The sequence below is a fragment of the Sorex araneus genome, chromosome 6 (genome assembly GCF_027595985.1).
Source record: "Sorex araneus isolate mSorAra2 chromosome 6, mSorAra2.pri, whole genome shotgun sequence".
Lineage (NCBI taxonomy): Eukaryota > Metazoa > Chordata > Mammalia > Eulipotyphla > Soricidae > Sorex > Sorex araneus.
Genome location: NC_073307.1, coordinates 4,829,245 through 4,853,684, shown reverse-complemented (window position 1 = coordinate 4,853,684; position 24,440 = coordinate 4,829,245). Strand labels below are relative to the sequence as shown.

At 48.9% G+C, this 24,440-nt stretch overlaps 1 protein-coding gene across 2 annotated transcripts; it reads right to left on the bottom strand.

Annotated features, from left to right (window-relative positions):
* Positions 1–8,811: 8,811 nt before the first annotated feature.
* On the bottom strand, positions 8,812–13,296 carry RPL34 (ribosomal protein L34). Of its 2 annotated transcripts, none has more exons than XM_055143942.1 (5): positions 13,231–13,296; positions 12,198–12,271; positions 12,002–12,101; positions 11,352–11,455; positions 8,812–8,944 (listed from the first exon to the last, which is right to left on the bottom strand). In XM_055143942.1, the coding sequence occupies exons 2-5, from the start codon at positions 12,260–12,262 to the stop codon at positions 8,860–8,862; spliced, it is 354 nt and encodes a 117-aa protein (XP_054999917.1). In that variant the 5' UTR covers positions 12,263–12,271; positions 13,231–13,296; the 3' UTR covers positions 8,812–8,859. The 2 variants fall into 2 exon arrangements, with proteins under 2 accessions (XP_054999917.1, XP_054999916.1); XM_055143941.1 differs by having other exon boundaries at positions 13,103–13,241.
* Between the last annotated feature and the right edge of the window lie 11,144 nt (positions 13,297–24,440).

Sequence of the window (24,440 nt, the reverse complement as noted above, 5' to 3'; positions counted from 1 at the left end):
TATCACTGTCACTATATCACTGTTGTCCTGTTGCTCATCGATTTGCTCGAGCGGGCACCAGTAACGTCTCCATTGTGAGACTTGTTGTTACTGTTTTTGGCATATCGAATACGCCACGGGGAGCTTGCCAGGCTCTGCCGTGGGATACTCTCGGTAGCCTGCTGGGCTGTCCAAGAGGGATGGAGGAATCAAACCCGGGTCAGCCACGTGCAAGGCAAACGCCCTACCTGCTGTGCTATATATATATATATATATATATATATATATATATATGTGTGTGTGTGTGTGTGTGTGTGTGTGTGTGTGTTTGTGTGTGTGTGTGTATAGTTAAGTCTATATATATAGTTAAGTCTTTAAAATCTGTATACAGGGGTTGGAGAGAGAATACAGCAGGACACTTGCTTTGTGTGTGTCTGACACAGGTCTGATCCCCAGCATCCCATATGGTTCCCTGAGCACAGCCAGGAGTAATTTTTTTTTTTTAACTTTTGGTGTCACACCTCTCTGTGCTCAGAGGTTACTCAGGAATTACTCCTGGTGGTGCTCAGGGGCCATATGGGATGCCGGGGGTGGAACCCAGGCACGCTGTGTAGAAGGCAAATGGAGTAATCCCTGAGAGCAGAGCCAGGAGTAACCCCTGAGCATCGCCAGGTGCGGGGGGGGGGGGGGGCAAGTAAACAAATCTCCGTGTCCCAAGGGGCTGGGGAGGTAGCGCCAAGCAGCCAAGCATGCAGATCCGCAGGCGGTCTCTGGCCCTCATGGCTGAGGGGGCCACAGCCCAAGCAGCACCGCAGGCTTCTCAGGCCCAGGGTTGGGGTGTGGACCTCCGAGAGGGGCCCCGAGCCCCCTGGGCACTGCTGCCAGGCTTCCCCATCCCCAAAACTCTAGCTAAACTTTTTCTGCATTTGTCTGGGTGCCACACCAGGCAGTTCTCGGGCTCCTCCTGGATGAGTGTTTGGGGGTCTCTCACGGAGGGGCTGGAGCTGGGGGCCCTCCCCCAGTGCCTCCTTTTCAACCCGGGGCTGCAAGTGCTCCAGCCATTCCAGCTCTCTCCCAGGTCCCTTGCTGAGCTTTTTAATAAAATATGAACATTTCTGACTGGCTAGCTTTCTTTCTTCTCTCTGTCTCTCTGTCTCTGTCTCTCTGTCTCTGTCTCTCTGACTCTGTCTCTGTCTCTCTGTCTCTTTCCTTCTTTCTTTCCTTCTTTCTTTCCTTCTTTCTTTCTTTCTTTCTTTCTTTCTTTCTTTCTTTCTTTCTTTCTTTCTTTCTTTCTTTCTTTCTTTCTTTCTTTCTTTTCTCTCTTCTGGCCCCAGTGTTTCCTTTCAAAGTTTCATTCTTGTGTGGGGGCCACACCCAACAGTGCTCAGGGCTTCCTCTTGGCTCTGTGCTCAGGGACCATATGGGTGCCAGGGACTGAGCTCTGGCCACGACTTGCAAGGCAAGAGCCAAATCTGCTCTGGCCTAGTTTTCATTTTTCAATATCAAAAACTTATAGGGAATAAATGTCAATAAACGAGTCTAAAATGCTTTCGCTGGGCTGATTCTTGTATTTTTATGTTTTAAAAATGAGATGGTATTGGGGCTGGAGCAGTAGCACAGCAGGGAGGGTGTTTGCCTTGCACGTGGCCGACCCGAGTTCGATTCCCAGCATCCCATATGGTCCCCCGAGCACCGCTAGGAGGAATTCCTGAGTGCAGAGCCTGGAGTGACCCCTGAGCATCACTGGATGTGAACCCCCCGCCAAAAAAAAAAAAGATGGTGTTGGGGGCAGAGATGCGGCTCGAGGAGCATCAGCCTCGCGCAGATGAGGTCCTGGGCCGATGTTCCGCCCAGCACGACCTCCAGCCTCCCTGGGAGCGACCCCCGAGCACTGCCCAGCACTGTGATGATAATGGACACAGCCAGGGCTATAAAATTCAGAGCACAAAGGACCGAAAGAGAAAAGCAAAGCAAGGCAGGGGTCAGAGAGATAGTGCACCAGGTGACACCCGGGGTTCAACCCCCAGCTCCACATATGGCCCCTTGAGCACAGAGCCAGGAGTAGCCCCTGAGCACTGGAGGGTGTGGCCCAAGCCCTGACCCCGCAGGACATTGAAGAGCAAATGCCACCTTCCCTCCTCTCTCCTTCCTTCTCTGTCCGCCTGAGAGTCACACTACTCATGTGTGAGGTGGAAGACGATTTTCCCAGGAAACGTTTCTCCCCGGGGTTGAGAGCAGCGTTTCCAAGAACAGACTTCTCCCTTTCCAGGGAATTTGAACCAGGATCCACACTGCCATTCGGCTGCTTATGTTAAGCGTGGCGAGGGCTCGGGGTCAACGATGCCTTGACACCTTCCCGAGCGAAGAAGGGACCCAAGTGCTTCTAGCTTCCAGAGAACACTCCAGGCCCGCTGGCTGCCCTTCGGACCCACGGAGGCCCGTTTAAGAAAACCAAACTCGGCCCCGCAATGCCAGGGGACCCCTTAAGACATTGACTTCTCCGTCCTCGCACACATTGAAGAGTATGTTACCCATATAGGTCTCTATACTGAAGAAAATATCTAACTTTTGAAGAATGTCCTAAAATATTTCCATATGTACATTCTATCAAAGTGCTTCTCCCCCGAACACGGTTGAAAGGAAATACCCAGGGCATTAGGCCCATCAGCGTAGATGGCTCCAGTTGTGGTTTTCAGATGCCCTAACAAGCTTCTGCCCAGAACTAATGGGATCCAGCTTGGCACTGCTGGCCGTGCGGGGCTGCTCACAAAGAGAGGGGCTTCTGTGGGGCAGAACTTAATATAGGAGCAGAGATCAGTTAACCGTGGGCCTTATTGCCCACATTATCGCTTGTCTTTAATCATTCGGAACGAGAGGCCGCGGCCGTCTCCCTGCACTTGGCCTCTCGGGGGACGCAGGAGGGGTCTGTCTGCGGGGACAGCCCGCGGCATTTCAGGGGACCCTGCAGGCCTCTGGGCTCCGGGCAGGGGACCGAGGCCTTTATTTATATTTTTCTGCTTTCTGTATTGGGGGCCATCTCGGGGTCCACCCCTGGTGATTACGAGGCCCATCTGGAGAGCTGGCCGGCCACTGCAGGGCAAATGCCTTTCACTGGACTCTTCAGCCCAAGGACTCACCTGTTCTTTCTTTCTGTCTTTTCTTTTCTTTCTTTCTTTCTTTCTTTCTTTCTTTCTTTCTTTCTTTCTTTCTTTCTTTCTTTCTTTCTTTCTTTCTTTCTTTCTTTCTTTCATTCTTTCTTTCCTTTCTTTCTTTCTCTCTCTCTCTTTCTTCCTTCCTTCCTTCCTTCCTTCCTTCCTTCCTTCCTTCCTTCCTTCCTTCCTTCCTTCCTTCCTTCCTTCCTTCCTTTCTTTCCTTTCTTTCCTTTATTTCCTTTATTGAATCACTGTGAGATAGTTACAAGCGCTCATGTTTGGGTTACAATCTCACAATGATCAAACACCCACCCCTCCACCAGTGCACATTCCTCACCACCAATATCCCGGGTATACCCTCCCTTTCCCACCCTCCCCCTGCCTCCATGGCAGACAATAGTCCCAATACTCTCTCTCTACTTTTGGGCATCATGTTTGCAACACAGACACTGAGAGGCCATCATGTTTGGTCCGTTATCTACTTTCGGCATGCATCTCCCATCCCAACTGGTTCCTCCAGCCATCATTTTCTTAGCGATCCCTTCTCTATTCCATCTGCCTTCTCCCATCAGCTCATGAAGCAGGCTTCCAGCTATGGGGAAATCCTTCTGATTCTTGTATCTACTGTCCTTGGGTGTCAGCCTCATGTGATGTTATTCTATACTCCATAAATGAGTGCAGTCCCTCTATGTCTGTCCCTCTCTTTCTGACTCATTTCACTTAGCATGATACTCTCCATGTATATCCATTTATAAGCAAATTCCATGATTTCATCTCTCCTAACAGCTGCATAGTATTCCATTGGGTAGATGTACCAAAGTTTCTTTAACGAGTCATCTGTTCTAGGGCACTTGGGTTGTTTCCAGATTTTGGCTATTGTGAACAGTGCTGCAATGAACATACAGGCACAGATGTCATTTCTACTGTGCTTTTTTGCATCCTCAGGATATATTCCCAGAAGTGGTATTGCGGGGTCATATGGAAGCTCAATTTCTAGCTTTTGGAGGACTGTCCATATTGTTTTCCAGAAAGGCTGGACCAGTCGGCATTCCCACCAACAGTGAAAGAGCGTCCCTTTTCCCCACATCCACGCCAGCACTGGTTGCTTTTGCTCTTTTGAATTGGACTCACACCTTTTCCAGGCGAGGTGACAGACTTGGAAAGGTTCAAGCCTGCTGCCACCTGGTTAGGTGACCATGGATCCACAATTTAGACCTATACTTTCCTAATATCCAGTTGCCCTGACTTTTAGCACTTTTAGTTTGTGAAAAGGCAGTCCAAGCTCCATCTGTGAGAGCCAGCCAGGGGATCTGGTTAAACTGCAAGTTCTGGGGGCCAGAGAGAAGAGTGGGTCGGGTGCTCACCTTGCACACAGCCAACCCGGGGTTGATCCCTGGCACCCTGTATGTTCTCCTGAGCACCACCAGGAGTGATTCCTGAATGCAGAGCCAGGAGGAACCCTGAGCATCCCCGGATGGCACCCACAAAACAAAACAAAAGCAATTTCTTGGTCTTTCAGAGACTCTGATTGTGCAAGTCTTCAGGGGGGCTCAGAAATCTGCCCCTGAATCATTTTCCTGGCAGATTCCCGGGTGAAGGTGGAGTGTGAGACGCACCCAGAGACCCCTCTCTCTTTCCCGTCACTTCCTGAGGCCACCTTAGCTCAGGAGGAGTGAGGCGGGGGCTGCCGAGCACAGGGCAGCGCACGTGCCTTATCTGGACTCAGCCCCAGCACCCCGCATGGTCCTCTGAGTGCCCCCAGGAGAGACCCCTGAGAACAGAGCCACGAGTAGTTTTAGATGCCATCAGAAAAATAACGGCATTTTCAAGAGTCTAAAAGGAAAAATATAAACTTTCTGTTGTTCAAAGAACCAAATCCTGCCTTGCAGTGTCTGAGGCGGGGGCGGAGATATAGGGTAAGATATACAGGGTAAGGTGCTTGCCTTGCATGTGGCTGACCTGGGTTCGATCCCCGCACCCCATATGGTCCCCAAGGACCACCAGGAGATATTCTTGAGCATGGAGCCTAGAATAAGCCTCAGCAGTCGGGTATGGCCCCCGAACCAAAGGCTAGCATCTGTGCGGTTGCTATGCTCCCATTTACTGTATTTTACAAGTGATAGGACAGCCTTTCAGTGTGAGTGTGTGTGTGTGGGGGGGGGGAGTGGGAGAGGGGAACACACCAAGCTATACTCAGGGCTCATGCCCAGTGGGGCTTGGGGACCATATGTGGTACTGGGCGTCAAACCCAGGTTGACTTCATGCAAACAACTGCATGATAATCTTGGGTGATTAGCACTTTTTTTTTGCTTTGCTTTTTGAGTCACACCAGGCGATGCACAGGGGTTACTCCTGGCTCTGCACTCAGGAATCACCCCTGGCAGTGCTCAGGGGACAATATGGGATGTTGGAAATCGAACCCAGGTTGGCCGCGTGCAAGGCCGAGTGCTCCTCCCTGTGCAACCGCTCCAGCCCCATCACTTCCTTGAAAGAGCCTCCCCTAAACTCCATGAGGTTCCCTTTCTTAGTCCCCTAGCTCTGTATACTTTCTTATCCCAATTGTGCAATTCGAAACATTTGTGTCCTCATTGGTTTTCCTCTAACCAATTTCCTTGAAACAGGGAAATTCTGCTTTATTGGTTATTGTATTAACATTAGCAGTTTCTGGAACAATAGTGTCTAATAAATACCGGTTGGGTCAATTGCTGAAAGCAAACTATAGAATGCATAGTAAAATTACTTACACCTTTCAACTTAATCAGGAAAATTAAAGATGTTCTTAAATGAAGGGGCCAGAGATACCACAGCAGAGAGAGCACTTGCCTTGCACGCTGCTGGCCCAGGTCCTGTCCCCAGCATTCTTTGTGGTCCCCCAGGCACCACTAGGAGTAATTTCTAAGTGCAGAGCCAGGAGTTACCCCTGAGCATCACCCCAAAACAAAACCTAAAAAAACACCTCATTTTCCAAGGAATACTGATGTGAGGGCTCATGGAACCAACAGTATCATAGTTAGGGGCTAAGATGTAGCTCGGTGGTGAACTGCATCCCTTCAGTGATTGAGGCCTGAACCTGACCCCACCAAAAAGCTAATGTTCTATTAAGTTGTGATAAGTTATTAACACTTAGCTGCCTGGGAGAAAGCGGTTTTCATAGGTTTTGCTTGGTTATAGGTTATAAACATTATCACCAAGTCAAATTTCAAGTACCAATATGGCATCATTGGGGACACACACACACACAGGGAAGCAGGGTCTATCCCTCAACCCCTCCAAGATTCTTTTTCTCAGTCAAGATGGCTCCACAATTTAATAATTATAGAAACTCTTCCCAGAAATTAACTTACAGAAAACCCCAAATATACAGCCCTGCTTCCCAGTGTGACTCCATCGTGCAGTTTAATTAGGAAATACAGTTCAGATCGATCTGCACACAGCTTCCACCACCAATATTCTGGGAGCCCAAGCTGTAAATCATTAGCCACATGCTCTAAGTATGTTATTACGCTGCTGAAACTTGATTCTCGTATTTAAACATATGGAGTTTCTGCTTCTAAGGGCCAAAGACCCCTCCTCCCCACCAATCTAATAGAATTTATAAGCAATTCAATGCAAGGAGAAATACTAGACTTGAAAGAGAAACCACTGACTACATTCACATGTCTTTTAGGAGCTTGTCAAGACTTTTAAGTCATACAGAGAACTGGATCCAATAAGTTTCATCTTTTTTTCTGAACAGTCAAAATGCAGAAGTAACAGGATCCATTTTGGTCTGTTGGCCAGTTCTGCGTTCGCATCCATCGAAGCTCTTCTGGACTCCCGCTGGCACCGGGGCTCTGTGCAGGGAACTGGCTGGGCCTTGTGAGGGTGGAGAGGACTCGCCGGGGCGGGGGCAGGTACATCAGCTGGTGGAGGGCACCAAATCACATGGCAGACCCTCCTCAGGGCTGCCTGGCCACCAGCGCCTTTCTCTACCTGAGGAGCAAGACAACGCTGAGACAGGAAGGAGCCTCACGGAGAACGGAGCAATGTGAGAGCCAACAATGAGAATTTGTCACAGTGCAGTAGACCGAGACACTTGGGAAACACCATAACTCCAGTAATTCAATTTAACAAGGGCTATACTTCAATATGCAGTTACTCAAAATCATCTTTCAAAAGAAATGTTCATCATAAGAGGATGTTCTCCATTTTGATTGGAAATGACTACCTTGATGGAAAGTCATCCCAGATAGAGAGGGGAACACCAAGTAAAATGTGATTGGAGATCCTGCGCGGGGAGATGCACGCTGAAAGTAGACCAGAGACTGAACATGATGGTCACTCAATACCCCTGTTGCAAACCACAACACCCAAAAGGAGAGAGCGAGAACAAATTGGAATGCCCTGCCACAGAGGTGGGGTGGGGTGAGGGAGATTAGATTGGGGGGTGGGAGGGATACTGGGTTCGTTGGTGGTGGAGAATGGACACTGGTGAAGGGATGGGGTCTCGTACATTGCATGAGGGAAAAACAAACATGAAAATGTGTGAATCTGTAACTACCCTCACTGTGACTCACTAAAAAAAAATAAAAACTGAGAGTGCAGTGGGTAGGGCATTTGCCTCGCCAACCCGGATTCCACCAGGGACCCCTGGGCCCCTTGAGCCCGCCAGGAGTAACTGTTACCCATTAACAAAAACACCAAAATCTACCTCATGCTAGAAAATGGGTTAAAATGATCATCTGTGAACTGAAATAAATGTTTGCATTCTATCTTCCTGTAATCTTCAAATTGTCTACAAAGATTTTAACATTTCAAATTCAAAAACAAAACATTCAACTTCTTGCATGTAAAAAAGTATTCAACTTTTGTTTTCTTCATTACATCAGTTCACCTGTAATCAAGAGGTCACAAATATGGCATTTGCCTTACACACAGTCAACCTGGGTTAGATCCCTGACATCCCATATGGTCCCGAGCACTGCCAGGCATAACCCCTGAGCCCGAGCATCACTGGGTGTGACACAAGAAATAAAATAAACTCACAGGTTGGAACAGGACTAAAGGATGTGAAGTCTCAAGTACAGGCAAACCTAGTATTAATTTAGCAGTAGAGATGGTATCAAATAGTATTAAAAACAAATTCTGAACTGCCTAAACTCAAATGTCAATTCATTTGCGAGGCCTTTCCTCCCCTGGCAAAAAAACAAAAACAAACAAACAAACAAACAAAAAAAACAGAATTACTTAAGTTTTGTTTATCAAGAACAGGTTAGGGGATGGAGTGATCGCACAGCGGGTAGGGCGTTTGCCTTGCACGCGGCTGACCCGGGTTTGAATCCCAATCCCCCAAGCACTGCCAGGAGTAATTCCTGAGTGCATGAGCCAGGAGTAACCTCTGTGCATAGCCGGGTGTGACCCCCTGCCCCCCCCCACAAAAAAAGAACAGGTTAGCTGGCAGTGTGGGACAACAGAAAGTTAAGAGCCCAGGAACTCCTTAACTTCCTAAGAACAAACACTTGCTTCAGACACCAAGGTTTTACCACGCCTGAAGAGTGGGATGAGGCCTACATCGAGGGAAGGGATTGATTAGATCCCGATAACCAACCACCGTCAATTACTCAGGAAAAGATTTAAAACCACAGGGTCTCCAAATATTACAGAAACAACCAATCAATATACCAACGAATTACAACAGAAATAACAGAACAAGCCTTTTGGTTTTATTCTTCAAAACAGCGTCATGAGTTTATTTTGCTTTCTGGCTCTGTGCCTGTGCCTTCAACACTTTCACCACGATTTTCTGCTCCTCAATAAGGAAAGCGCGCTTGATCCTAGGAGAAAGAAAATTAACTGTAAAAAAGTGAACTTCACAGACTTAACAGAACAGACACAGTACTGTAAAAACAACTTATTCTGATTCCTTTATTGTGATCTAACATTAATAGTATGTGATGCATAAAATGTCTTAAAGTTGTAACCACTTAGCTGACAACTCTCAGTGAAAGGCCCCTGCTCTACATACAGGAGTGATTCCAGTTTCACAGAGTTGAAAGGTGTCCACTTTCTGGACCGGGAACCACCACACTGAGGAACTGCACCTTAAAGCCCCCTGCACTTCAGCAGCAACGTTTCCAGTCATTAATACCCAGCAAGTGCTCATTAGCATCTGCCAAAATCAAAGCTCCTTCCAGAGATGAGAAATGACCCCGGGGCACCTCCAGGTTTGGTCCCAAACCAAACCAGTGCCCTACACCAGGGCCAGGGCAAATAGCACAGTGGGTCGGGTGCTTGCCTTGCCTTGCACAGGGCCAGCCAGGGTTGGATCCTGGGCAACCTCTATGCCCCCCCCCCCCCCCCCATTGATCTAAGCACAGAGCCAGGATCTGAGCACCACCTTGAGCCCAAACCAAACCACGACAACAAAATCAAAGCCCGGGCAGGAGGGCCAGTGCTCCAGCACAATGCCCCTTGTACACAGCCAACCTGGATCTGACCCCCCACCCCCACCCCCACCCCCAGCCAAGCAGTGCTCTGCGTGCGGGCGGGTGAAGCTTAACCCGGCGCCTGGGATCTGATGGGCCCGAGAACAAAGCCAGCAGGGGTGACCCTAAAACCAAGGCAACCGCCCTAAACTTTTAAAAGACCAGACCCTCCTACCATAGCTGTCTCCCTAGCTTACCCTGCGGGGTCAAACCCAAGGAAAGCTGCACCCAAGGCCAACTCAGCGGGGTTGAAAGCCATGACGTTTCACCCGGGACACCCCACTCACTCCCTTCCCCCGCCTTCCCTAGTTCACACCCGCAAAGGGTCCGCAAAGGGTCCTGAAGCACCCCCACCTCAACCTTTCATTCGACTTGCTCATCCTTTGGCCAGCTTCCACTCAAACACAATTACCAGCCACCTCAAAGAAATCTCTCCTCGGGACTTTTTAATCTATTTCCCAGAATTTCCCTTGCCTCGGTAGCCATGTAATATGTCCCAGTCCTACCGCTTCCTGGAGAGGGAGTGAACCTCCAGCTCTGCTGCCCCGTTAGGCAGGAGAAACCATGCTCGCCCTCGTCTTTAGTTAACAGGATGTCACCGCCCGGCCGGCCCTGCCCACCAAGTGTTCCTACGACCCGCCCGCCACGGCCTCGCAAGCTCCTACCCACGCCACCAGACTACGCAGAACCATCCCGGCCCGTCCCGGTCACGCTCTCCCTCACCAGCTGCTCCGCGGGGCCGAGCTCTAGCACGTTACCCGCTTCCCGACAAGTCCAAGTTCTTTTAATTCCTCAATCTGGCATAAAGATGCTCATCATCACTGTCATCCCATTGTTCACCGATTTACTCGAACAAGCGCCAGTAACGTCTCCATTCGCCCCAGCCCTGAGATTTTAGCAGCCTCTCCTTACTCGTCTTTCCCAACGATTGGTGGCTTCTTTCAGGGTCAAGGGAATGAGACCTGTTATTGTTACTGTTTTTGGCATATCAAATACGCCAAAGGGAGCTTGCCAGGCTCAGCTGTGAGTTTCAAATATATGAAAATATATTTTGAACTCACAGCAAAAGCATGCGAATTTATACTGAAATATTTTCCATCAATTTGTATAATCTTGTATTTTGTAGTAACTAGAAATATCCCCACTTATGCTTATACATGCTCATAGAGCCAGTCTTGTATTCCCCATGAAGATATTTGGTCGCATGGGCCACAATTACAAATTAGCCTCTGACACAGTAAGTTTACTTCTAGAATATTATCCTACAAGTGCACCTGTCTAGACAAAACAAAAAAATGTTCATTTTTAAAAGTAAGGGTCAGAGAATACAGAGATTACGGTAATCATATTTTAGGAAAATTAATGTGAACCGTAGTTGGCAGGACTGGAGCGATAGCACAGCGGGCAGGGTATTTACATTGCACTCGGCCAACGCGGGTTCGATTCCTCCGTCCCTCTCAGAGAGCCCGGCAAGCTCCCCGTGGCGTATTCAATAGGCCAAAAACAGTCACGAGTCTCACAATGGAGACGTTACTGGTGCCCGCTTGAGCAAATCAGTGAACAGCAGAACGGTGCTAATATGAACCAATGCCATTTTTTCCAAGCCTACACTGCGCCAACTATTCCTAGCCAAGGAGTCTCTTGGAATGTTTTGCGGGTAGACAGACACGCAGAGACAGCATGCACTGGGCAAGAGAAGCAGAGCCCAACCCTCAGAACAACACAAGTTACACGTCTGGTCCAACAGCTGCAGTACCTGTCTCGGACGCACTTGGCACACATGGAGCCGCCGTAGGCGCGGCTGACGTGCTTCTTTGTTTTAGACAGCCGCTTCAGAACTTTGGGCCGCACCGCCCGGACCTGCAGAAGGGAAATGCTAAGGTTACTTCGTGATGCTGCAACAGGAAAGACAAACTCAGGATGCCTGCCTGCCTGCCCGCCCGCGCCCAAGCGCAAACATCAGTACCCGAGGAGTGGGAGTCTGATTTCTCAGACACCCCGTTACTTCTCACTCCATGGTGCAGAGCGGGGGATGGAGCCCGGGGAAGGCTCCTTTGCACCTCTGGGCAGGATCACCCGGACCTTTCATGGACCTGGGCGATGGCTAAGGGCAAACAGCAGGTGGGCAAGGTCAGAGCCCAAAAGGCTGAGCACAAGCTCTGCAGGAGGGCCAGGCTCCCTCTGGCTAGGAGCAGCACAGGGCGGGGCCCCAGGAAGCAGATGCTGGAGACAGAACCCACCTTGGCCTCGTGCTGTAGCACAGCCCCCGCTCCCCAAAACACCTGCTTTCCTGATCCGGTTCATGAATGCAATCATTCACTCAGCCCCAGGGGGACCTCCCCGGCTCTCACTACCCCATCGAGCTAAGTCCGTGCATTACTACGCCCAGCTGAAGAAATCACTTACTCCTCGAAGCCGGCCGGGGCACACACCGCACGCGGACTTCGGCGCCTTCCCAACCTTCTTGGTATACAGGTAAACGATTCTATTTCCTGGGGTTCGGGACCTGCACAAGGGGGACAACGAGGAGGTGCCGGTGAATCGGTGAGCACCGTGCGGAGGAGCAAACAGCCACGTACTTCAAAACGGCAGGAACACTCACAGGCGGGTTTTGTTGGAGGCGGTGTTGTAGGAGAGCCGCCGGCGGTATGTCAGGCGCTGCACCATCCTGAAGGCCTGCACCCGGGGAGGGAAAGGAACGGCCTCTTAGTGTTTCTCAGACGGAAAAGTGGCACCGCATCATTTATGCATCATCCGGACATACACGGGTGACATGTACGTACATGCACGCACACGCACACGCACACGCGCGCACACACACACACACACACACACACACACACACACACGGCCTCCCATAAAGGGCCATACACAAGCGATTCCACGTAGGGAGATACACACACACACACACACACACACACACACACACACACACACACACGGCCTCCCAGAAAGGGCCGTACACAAGCGATTCCACGTAGGGGAGTAAACTACCCATCACGAGCTGGGCGCCTAGTAGAAAAATGGCTCCGCATCACTCATGCATCACCCACACATGTGGATGACACGCACACACGCACGCGCGCGCACACACACACGCACACACGCGCCCTTCCACAGAGACCGTGCACAAACACTGCACTTAGGGAAGGAGACCACGCATGACGGGCTGGGCGCCCGGTGGGAGAGCGGCACCGCATCATGTGTGCACCACGCATGCATGCAGGTAGCTCTCGGCCCCCGCCCCGACTTCGGGGACTCCGGGGGCTCCCCCGGCCCCGGCTCCGAGAAACACGCTGGTCTCGTCCAGATCCCGGGCTGCGGGCGGCGGCCGCCACGGCCACCCCCAGGGCCCGTCCCGCGCCCCCAAGCCCCGCGTCCAGCCCCCGGGCCCCGGGCCGAGCGCGGCGCCGTGCGCCTGTCCCCGAGCGCCAGAGCCCGGGCCCGGCTGCCGAGCCCCCTCGGGGGTGCCCGGCGCCATCGGCCAGGGGGCGGCTCCCCACTAACCCGCGCCTGGAACCTCCACCCCTGGCCGCCTCAACGCCGACGTCCCCGAGCGGCCGGCGCCCGCCAGGCTGCGGATGGCGGCCGATTGGGAAGGGAAGCGCAGAGGAGAAGGAGGAGAGCCGCCATACCTCGACGACACCGTCCCGGAAGAGGAAGGAGAAGGCGTTTCCGAGTTCAGAAGTCAACGGCGCCTGCGCGAGGCCGGAAGCGCCCTCCGCAGGCGGCCCTTTGCCGGAGCGCGCGCCGCCATGTTGTACGGAAGCCTCGCGGCGGGCGGGGACGCAGGGCGCCGCCACGTTGTACGGAAGCCTCGTGCCGTCTCTCAGGGCCCCGGGAGCGCGCCGCGCGCCGCCGCGCCCGCTGAGAACCTGTGCGGTGACGAGGAGCCGCCCGGTCACAGGCGCCGCCGAGCCGGCCCGTCATCGCGCGCGCGCGGACGTCACGTGGCCGGAAGCGCGCCGGGCCGGCCTGGCGGGGGACGGAGTGAACCCGGGCGGCCTCGCCGCGTTGGGCGCCGTGTATTGCCGCGTGGCCGGTGCTTCAGGGCGGGTGGCGAGCCCGTCGGCGGGGCACGGGCCACGGCCCCTGGAGTGGGGGGCTCTGGGATCGGAGGGGGCCCCGGGGTGAGAGGGTCTCGAGTGAGGGGTCCTGGGGTGGGGAGATCTCTGGGGTGAGGGGGTCTCTGGAAGGAGAGGGGGTCTCGGGTGAGGGGGTCTCTGGAAGGAGAGGGAGTCTCTGGGATGAGGGGTTCTCTGGAAGGAGAGGGGGTCTCTGGGGTGAGGGGGTCTCTGGAAGGAGAGGGGGTCTCTGGGGTGAGGGGGTCTCTGGAAGGAGAGGGGGTCTCTGGGGTGAGGGGGTCTCTGGAAGGAGAGGGGGTCTCTGGGGTGAGGGGGTCTCTGGAAAGAGAGAGGGTCTCTGGGGTGAGGGGGTCTCTGGGGTGAGAGGGGTCTCTGGAAGGAGAGGGGTTCTCGGGTGAGGGGGTCTCTGGAAGGAGAGGGAGTCTCGGGTGAGGGGGTCTCTGGAAGGAGAGGGGGTCTCTAGGGTGAGGGGGTCTCTGGAAGGAGAGGGGGTCTCGGGTGAGGAGGTCTCTGGAAGGAGAGGGGGTCTTGGGCGTGAGGGGGTCTCGGGCGTGAGGAGATCTCTGGAATGACGGGGTCTCGGGTGAGGGGGTCTCTGAAATGAGGGGGTCTCCGTTTTCCTGCCGCAACCTCGCCCTTGAGAGGGTGAGACTAGATTCCTCTCAAATTTCCTCCTGAAGCTCCCAGACCTCCACGAGCCACCCGCCTCCTGCTGCATCCGTGTCTGGGTGCCTTCTGGAAGGTTCTGGCGCCCGCACGGCTCCCGTCTGGAAGGTTCTGGTGTTTGCGTTGTTGTCTTCAGAAAAGTTGTGGTGGTTGTTTGGTTGTTTTCTAGAAGGTTCTGGCATCTTCAGGGGTCGCTCCTGGAGGAGTGTGGGTGCCAGGTGGCAGATGGGTCTTAGAGGCGCCGGCTCAGAGGAAGTACTGAAAACTAAATAAACAAATACTAAAATTTTAAAAATCATATATGTACTTTTTATTTAAGCAGCGTCTAAGAAGTAAACTAAGACAGGGCCTCTTAATTTTTTTCTTTAATGTATCAAATAGGCATATGTGGACTGGAGCAATAATATAGCAGACCAGATAGGAGCGTGCCTTACCCTCTGCCGACCAGGATCAGTACCAGTCACCAAATATGGTTTCCCCTAGCCCCACCAGGAAGGGTCCCTGAGCACAACTGGGTAATGCTCCTCTTCAAACTCCCACCTCACACTCCCCCCCCCAAAAAAAAAAACAAGAAAAGGGAAAAGTCAAATATTTGCCAATAATCATAAGTAAAGTTATTTAAAGACAAAAATGTTAATGAAGCAGTTGAACAAGCTAGTTTCTAATCTGAGCAGAAATTGCGTGCTCTTTTTCATCTGCCACGAACTCAAATAGCACTTTGCCATATTCTGTTCATCAAAGCTCCCACAGACCTACCTAGATTCAAAGACAGGCATATATCCTCACCTCATGAAGGACGGAACACTAGGTTTTGAGGGCTGGAGAGGTCTCCCAAGCAGTGCTTAGTGGGCTTTGGGGCCACTCCCTGATTTGATCAATCAGGCATCATAGTATTCCTATTACGCTATTTCTGGAATGTTCTGGATAGCTACACGGTTCATTCTCACTTTCTTGCTTCTTTGCCTAAAGTCAGTTTTTCAGTGGGTCGCTCCTGATTTCCCCGTTTGATTACACACTCCTGTCCAACATTTGCATTCCTCATTCCCACTATCTAGTTTTGTTTTGTTTTGTTTACTGTATTACACTCTGCTGTGTATTATTTATGTACTTGCTTATTTGTTGTTTGTATCCATTATAACTGTGCTTTACAAGTAGGGAGTTTTGTCTGTGTATGTGTGTGTGTGCATGTATGATTGATAGATTTTTGCTTCCTAGCACATTTGTGGACTGGAGCAATAACACAGTGGGTAGGGCATTTGCCTTGCACGCAGCCCGACCCGGGTTCGATTCCTCTGTCCCTCTCAGAGAGCCCGGCAAGCTACTGAGAGTATCCCGCCACATGGCAGAGCCTGGCAAGCTACCTGTGGCGTATTCGATATGCCAAAAACAATAACAAGAAGTCACACAATGGAGACATTACAGGCGCCCGCTGGGGCAAATCGATGAACAATGGGACGACAGTGCTACTGTGCTACAGCACACTTGTGCCCACCACATGTGCGTGTGAATAGGATCATATCCAGTGGTGCTCAGGGGACCCATGCAGTGCTGGAGACCATGCACAGGAATACCATGATGCCTGGTTGGTCTTGCACATGAATACGTTGTATCCTTGGCTTTCCCCCACCCTAGTTTTTTTTTAAGTGAATGAATGAGATTGGAGTCTTACACAGAAAGATAAGAGGCAGCATTTATATTTGAGCCTCTTATTCAAGAAGAGCTTTAATTTAAGATTTTATTAGTTGAGAGTTGGGTCGCACCTGGTGCTGTTCAAGGCTTATTCCTGGCTTTGTGCTGAGTTTATTCCTGGAGGTGCTCATGAGATCATACACATTGTCAAGGATTGAACCGGGGGCGGGGGGGGCTGCAGGCAGGGCAAGTGACTTCATCCTTGTATGATCTCTCTGGTCCCTGAAATGAAGAATTTTGACATTATTTCCAGAGGAGATACAGGGAAGGTATTGAAGAAATCCTACTGTAGACTTGAACACTTTCTCCCTTTATTAGGTCTTAGCTTACACTGCACTGTGAACTAATTCATCTTACTAATCCTGTGATTTCTTGTAAACAGCTCAATTATGATGCACTGCATGGTGTAAGCATTCATTGACCCAATGTAAACATTTAAAATGTGGTATAAGGACTTGCTTTGGCATGCTTTCAATTGAAAATTTTTACTGAGATTCTCAAGAAAGAATCAGAAGAATGGGCGCTGATGGAAGTCCACTCCTTACTTGGCACAGTAGTTCCTGTGTTATAGCTATTGCTGAACCCTGTGTGTGACGTGACACATTTTAGACACATCTGCCGGTTTGAGCTACAACTTAGAATTGTTTGTTATAAAGGGTTAAAAAACACCAGAGCATTTTCTCATTCTGAATTTTAGAAATAAGAATTTGAGACAAATTAGATTTTTCTAATAGAATGTTCAGAGCCTACAGCCCTCGAGGAGAGTAAGAAAACCAATTAACTTTAATTTAAATAATCATGTCTTAAGTAGCAAATGAACCAAGTTCTATTGTTAAAGAACAACTGCATTAAATCCCTGAAAAGTTAACTAACTTCAAAATGGCATTAATGTAGTGGTTTCATGTTTTATTGATGAAATAAGTTTCTACTTATTCACTGTAACCTCTATTTGTCAACTGGGCATTGTTACTGAGAGCTGAGAAGGGGAAAGATTCAAACAACAAGGACAGGAAAATTGTGTGAAATTCCCATTTGAATTCCTATTATTAGTAACTTTAAAAAAAAAAGAGAGAAAAGCTTTGACTTTTATTCCTGGGAAAAAATAATCAAGTAAATGTAAGAAAAGTTTATTCTTATTCTGTTATACTTGCTATTTAGAAATATTGTGTCCATGATTATTATATTTTGACTTTTAAATTTTTTTTTTTTTGCTTTTTGGGTCACACCCAGCGTTGCTCAGGGGTTACTCCTGGCTTTGCACTCAGAAATTACTCCTGGCAGTGCTTGGGGGACCATATGGGATGCCGGGGATCGAACCCGGGTCGGCCTCATGCAAGGCAAACGCCCTACCCGCTGTGCTATCGCTCCGGCCCCTGACTTTTAAATTTTTTGTTAGTTTTTGAGCAACACCTGGCAGTGTTCAGGGCTTACTCCTGGTGCTGCACTCAGGGACACTCCTGGCAGGGCTCTGGGACCATGCTGGGTGCCAGAGAGTGACCCTGGGTCAGCTATGTGCAAGGCAAGCGCCTTACCTGCTGTCCTGTCCAACCCTTGTCTCTATGATTATTGAAATCATTATAAATGACTCCGTTTCAATCAGTGTCTATATAATGGTGGCCATTAACAGTTTGGGGGATTTTTTTTCTTTTTCTATTTTTGTGTTTTGGGTCATACCCATCTGTGCTCAGGCCTTTCTCCTGGCTCTGCTCTCAGGTATCACTCCTGGTGAGCTCAGAGGGCCATATGGTGTGCCGGGGATGGAGCCCGAGGAATGCAAGCGCCTTACTCACTGGACTATCTCTCTGGCCCCCAGTTAATGTCATTCCATGTTTTGTAGTACTGAAGAGCAAACTCAGGGCCGTGTGCATCCAAGGCCATCACTCAACTGCTGAACTATGTCCCAACCCCGCCATCAATAATGTATAATTAGTATATATGTAATTTGTATATGTATACATTTGTATATACTTAGGCCCTGAGAAAACAGGATGAGAACGCTGTTCGGGTCACCCAAAGAGGAATCGAAAGAGCTATGCTTGAAGTATCATGTTCTACTCAGGTGAGAGAAGGAATCCAGAGTTCTGACCTCCGTTGATGACCAAGAATCAGGGACGCTGTCTCATTTGCCAAGGCATCGAAAATCAGATGGGCCGGACACGTAATGCAATTCAGAGATGACTGCTGGATGAGAGCTGTTACAGACTGGATTCCACGGGACGTCAAGAGACCGAGTGGTCGCCCACCTACAAGATGGTCAGACTTCTTCACCAAGACCCTGAATAAATGGTTTGAGGCTCTTCATGTTCCTGGAGTGAGCAGACACCATTGGGCTACACTAGCACGTGACAGGGATGAATGGGAACGTTACTGGCGCCTGCTCCAGCAAGTCGATGAATAACAGGATGTCAAGTGATACAAGTGATAATTTGTATGAATTATATACTATGTGAAATCTTGTATGGATCAATGCCTGTCAGTATTTTTAATGAATATGTAATAAAGAAAAAAGGATATGAATTTAGCATATAGATCTTTTGGTTTTGTGTTTTTCTCTTTAACGTGGGGTCATCCGCAGCAGCGCTCAGGAGTTACCAGGGCCACTCTGGGGCCACTGGAGATGCAACCAACAGTCCCCGAGGAACATGTGGTGCCAGGCATCAGATTCAGGGCTTTACTCGTATAGGCTAACCATGTGAGCTCTCTCCAGCTCTGCTACACAGATAGTTTTGTTTGTTTTGTTTTGGGGTCCCTGGCAAAGCTTGGGGGTTTCTTGACTCATGGTTCTTGGGGTCACTCTCAGAGGTTCTTAGATATCTGTGCCTGCACTCCAGCTCCTTGAATGATCCCCTCACAGGTGGTTTGGACATGTTTCATGGGAAACTTAAATGGCATTCTGTGGGCTGGAGATGTGGCTCAGTGGTAAAGTACATGTATACATCCATTAGACCTGGGCTCAATCCCCAGCACTACAAAAAAAAAAAAGGTGTGTGGGAAGAATAAGCACTATAGCACTGTAGCCCTGTTCATCAATTTGCTCGAGCGGGCACCAGTAACATCTCCATTGTAAGACTTGTTACTGTTTTTGGCATATTGAATGCCCACAGGTAGCTTGCCAGGCTCTGCCGTGCGGGTGGGATTCTCTCAGTAGCTTGCTGGGCTCTCCAAGAGGGGCGGAGGAATCAAACCCAGGTCAGCCTCGTGCAAAGTAAATGCCCTATCTGCTGTGCTATCACTCCAGTCCGCTGCCTTACTGTACTGATACATTTCTTAAGCTCATTTTCATTGAGATGAAGGTAAAACAAAAGCAACGAAAGATTTAAAAGTTCTGAAGTTTCACCCACGTGACGTTTGGATAATATTACTTAAAAGTAGGGAAACGATTTCCTTTGTGGGATTATTCTATTTTTCTTTTTGAGCCACACAAGTATTTCTTTTTTTTGTTTTGTTTTTGGGTCACACCCGGCGATGCACAGGGGTTACTCCTGGCTCTTGCACTCAGGAATTACTCCTGGTGGTGCTCGGGGGACCATATGGGATGCTGGGATTCGAATCTGGGTCTGCCTCGTGCAAGGCAAACGCCCTACCCACTGTGCTATCACTCCAGCCCCACACACAAGTATTTCTTAAAAATGTAATTTATAAGTAGAACAAGGACCAAACATGGGAGGAATAAATTAATTAAAAAGCTATGCTCAGGGCTACAGCGGGTAGATTATTTGCCCTGCACACGGATGACCTGGATTTGATCCCTAGCATCCCATATGGTGCCCTAGCACCGCCAGGAGTGATCCCTGAGCATAGAGCCAGGAGTAATCCTGAGCATTTCCGGTGTGGCCCTAAAACAACATTTTTTTTAATGCTATGCTCAAAGTCTTAAGCTCCTTTGCCTTCTCCATTTCTTTGTCCTCTTCTGCCTTTCTGACCGTAGGAGAGTAAGTTAACCATACTGAGACTGTCTTTCCGGTCTGTGGCACAGGAGTGCTAGTTTGGTCTCTCGGAGCCTGCCAGGGCATGAGCAGAGGGAAAGCATGTTTCTGAGGCTGCCACACAGTGGAAGCTGAAATACTCATCTGTGTTTTAGAAAAGAAATGCCGCCTACTGCACTGCCTTAGAAGCAGCTTTTGTACAGCAGTGTCAGAATTTGTGCTTTAGTGTGTTTGCCATTCTTTATTACTATGGGGGAGATCTGTTCTGTTTTCTTCTATTTTATTTTTTTTAATTATTTTTTATTTATTTATTTATTTAATTTTTTGCTTTTTGGGTCACACCTGGCGATGCACAGGGGTTACTCCTGGCTCTGCACTCAGGAATTACCCCTGGCGGTGCTCAGGGGACCATATGGGATGCTGGGATTTGAACCCGGGTCGGCCGCGTGCAAGGCAAACGCCCTACCCGCTGTGCTATCTCTCCAGCCCCTTCTTCTATTTTAGAAGTCTAAAGAAACCATGGTCAAATTTATCAAAATGGAAAATAGCTTGAATTGACAGAAAGGGGTTACTACAATAAAAACTCGAATTTTTTTTTTTTTTTTTGGCCACACCTGGTGATGTACAGGGGTTACTCGTGGCGGTGCTCAGGGGACCATATGAAATGCTGGGAATCGAACCCGGGTTTGCCACATGCAAGGCAAACGCCCTACCCTCTGTGCTATCTCTCGAGCCCCAAAACCTTGATTTTTCTAGAGACACCCATTTTCTCTTATCCCCCCTTTCCAAAACATAGCTGCTACCTTTGCTGGTAACAGGATTTGTTTGCTTTGTTCAAATATGTGCAAATCAAGAGTTTTGTTTTTTCCTATGAAAGGCTTGGTGAAATGGTGGACTAGTAAAATTCAATGCATTTTCCTGTTTACTTATTTAATTAGCCTTTGGGGCCATACTCAGCGTGCTCAGGGGTTACTCCCAGCTTCGTGCGTGGGAATTTCTCCTGGCAGTGCTCAGGGGGAACAGAAGTATGGGGTGCTGGGATCTAGCCTGGGCCTCCCTCGTGCCAAATAGGCACTCAGTCCGTTTTACAGCCCACATTTTCATTACTGCCTGCTCAGCACCAATACTATTTTATAGCAAGAGGAAAATAATTTTGCAAAATGTTCCTCCACTCCACCCCCCCCGTGGAAAGTACATAATATCATGTTTGTGTTGAAACTTTTCCTTCCCAAATGTCATAACCCTATATGAAAGAGAATTAAAATCCCGTTATTTTAATTTACATCTAGCCACAAGATAAGTAAAGTTATCATTGAAATTCTAATTAAATGGGATGATTGACTAAGGTAGGACATCAAAGAAGAGAAGTGAATATGATAAGTCGAAGACTTATTAATTAGTCTGCGTGGAAGAAATTCCAGGGATGTCAAGCTGAGCCTGCTGCAAGGAGAAAAAAAGCAGGCAAGAAAACGTCCGTTTCTTTGAAGTTCGGAACTGAGATAGTGATGGAGGTAATTGTGTCTGACTGGCTCCAGTAATGAAGAGCTGTAAATCAGACCTCAGAATCGAAGGAAAGATTCAAGTAATGCATGTGTCTGGCCCCCCCCTGCTGCGAAGAAACAGAATGCAGAGTGCACTAATTGACCCAGCCTATTTCCCAGTAGTTCTCTGTTATTATTTATTAATTTTTAATTTCTGAATTATTTACGTCCTGGGAAATGATTCTTGACAGCCTGTTAGGCGTGCCAGAGTTAATGGAGGATGAAAGGACTGGTACCAGAATTAGCAGGGATGTAGTCACAGGCTACTGGATTTAATGATTTTGGAAAGAAAAATTGATTTCACACAGCGTGTCACTTTATACTACTTTAGGGATACATCAGCTATTTGATTAATTGAGGAACAACCAATTCAAAGTATATTTGAAGTGTAAATGAGCCACACAACTCAGCTGTTTACTTTTCTCCCTTTCTGGGGGATCGAGATTTTCTTGAAGCTGATGATAAAGCGCTGATGAAGACACACTTGCACGCTTTGATTGCACACCTGTTTGATTCCTATGAAACTCGGGAGGGAGGAAAACCCTGGAAGAGAGGAGATATTTTAAGAGTTTAGAGTTTACCTTGTCAATTATTCGTGTGGTTTATCAAACTTCAGTGTGTGGCCCAGCAGGGATTGCAACCTGAATCCTGTAAGAATGAAGCTCAGTGGAACTGGCGTGCTGGCGCAGTGGGCAGGGTGCTTGCCTTGCACGCAGCCAACCTGGGTTTAATCCCAGGTACCCCACATGGTCCTCCTGAGCACTGCCAAGAGTGATCCCTGAGCGCTGACCCTGCAGTAAGCTCTGAGCACTGCTGGGTATGGCTCAAAACAAAAGCCAACAAAGAATTCTCTCTCTTTTTTTTTTTTTTTTGGTTTTTTGGGGTCACACCTGGCGATGCACAGGGGTTACTCCTGGCTCTGCACTCAGGAATTACTCCTGCGGTGCTCAGGGGACCATATGGGATGCTGGGATTTGAACCCAGGTCGGCCGCATGCAAGGCAAACGCCCTACCCGCTATGCTATCACTCCAGCCCCTCTCTCTTTTTTGTTGCCTGTGGATATAGTCAGAAAGGAGTGCTTGTCAATACATACAAAGAATAGAAGAAAATTGTGTTGAAAAACTGATTATAATAACACTGTCTGTAGCACTGTTGTCCCGTTTGTTCATCGATTTGCTCGAGCGGGCACCACTAATGTCTCCATTGTGAGACTTGTTGTTACCATTTTTGGCATATCAAATATGCCACAGGTAGCTTGCTAGGCTCTGCTATGCAGGCAGGATACTCGGTAGCTTGCCAGATTCTCTGAGAGGGAAGGAGGAATCGAACCCAGGTCAGCCGCATGCAAGGCAAACGCCCTACCCACTGTGCTATCACTCCACCCTTATAATAAGGATTAATGGATTAATCTTTTTTTTTTTTTTTTTGCTTTTTGGGTCACACCTGGTGATGCACAGGGGTTACTCCTGGCTCTGCACTCAGGAATCACCCCTGGCCGTGCTCAGGGGACCATATGGGATGCTGGGATTCGAACCCGGGTCGGCCACGTGCAAGGCAAACACCCTACCCGCTGTGCTATCGCTCCAGCCCCTGGATTAATCTTTAAGGAGAATTAGTGAGGCAGAAATGCCATCACCATTCAGCTTTAAAAATTGTTCCTGTTCTGGGAAAATGGCCCGCACATACCTGTTTGGCTGTGTCCTGGCTTTTTCCACTCTGGAGAAGCCTCTTGAGCAAGTATCTTTTTTATTTCTTTTTTGGGTCACACCCGGTGATGCTCAGGGGTTATTCCTGGCTCTGCACTCAGAAATCACTCCTGGAGGTGCTCAGGGGACCATATGGGATGCTGGGAATCGAACCCAGGTTGGCTGCATGCAAGCCAAAATCCCTACCCGCAGGGCTATCACTCCAGCCCCATTGAGCAAGTAACTATCTACCTCTCTCCTTCCTTATTTATTTCCCAAATAAACTTGTTTTACTTAAAGCAATCTGTGTGTTCCTGGTTTCTTTTTCTGCCCGACCTCAATCACATTAGTTGCCATCTTTGTTTGCTCCTCTTTTGATCTCTTGTCTTCCCAACTGCTTTCCTTAAGTTAGCTCTTCTTCTGCCCTAATCTGCACCAGTGCCGCTTCTCAAAAGCCAATGTGTGACCAGTCACCGGGGATCTCCCCGCTTACTGCTGGTTTAGATCAGTGTGTCCAGAAACGGTACTGAAGTTCTGCTTTCCTAACAAACTCCCAGGTATAGCTTGGGCTGCCGGTTACCGACCACTTTTTTTTTTTTTTGGTGGTGGTGCTCAGGACTCACCCTTGACTGTGCTCTGGGATCACTCCTGGCAGCCCTGGGAAACCCTATGGGGTGCAGGGTGTAGGTTACAAGCATTCTACTTGCTGTGCTGTCACTGGCAGTCACTTTTGAGCTGGAAAGTGCTACAAAATTCCAATCAACTCATTTCCTTGAAAACAATGTTTTAAATCTTATAATTCTCTTATTCAGATATCCCAGCGACTTCTGACACCTAAACCAACACACAATTCCTTTGCCTGGCATTCAGGATCTTCATGTCTGATCATAACCGGCCTGGTTGGGCGTTTCCTACATATCCCAGTTCTGTGTTTTTGTTTATGCTGTTCTTTGTTCTTGAAACGCCTCTCTTTGGAAATTTTCCTAATGCTACAAGGTACTAGGTATCATATTCAGATATCATATTCCCAAATCAAGTGTGATTCTTTCATCTTTCTGCCTAGTACATTAGTTGTTTCTTACTTTGTTAGAGTTACCTATTTTGCAGTACTTTTGCTTAATATTGTGATAATAATGTCCATATATTTTCCTTATTAGAGAATAACTCCTTGAGTTAGAAAGGTGGATAGCCACTTTCTGTATTTTGTTTTGGTTTTTGTTTTTGTGCCTCACCCTATGATGCTCAGGGCTTC

What these genes read in the sequence shown, in the direction of transcription:
- RPL34 (XM_055143942.1), bottom strand. Translation starts at nt 12,262, where the DNA reads ATGGTGCAGCGCCTGACATACCGCCGGCGGCTCTCCTACAACACCGCC. An exon ending in GCCCCGGCCGGCTTCGAGGA is followed by an intron (nt 11,456 to 12,001) that starts GTAAGTGATTTC and finishes TCCCTTCTGCAG; the next exon opens with GTCCGGGCGGTGCGGCCCAA. An exon ending in GCCAAGTGCGTCCGAGACAG is followed by an intron (nt 8,945 to 11,351) that starts GTACTGCAGCTG and finishes TCTTTCTCCTAG; the next exon opens with GATCAAGCGCGCTTTCCTTA.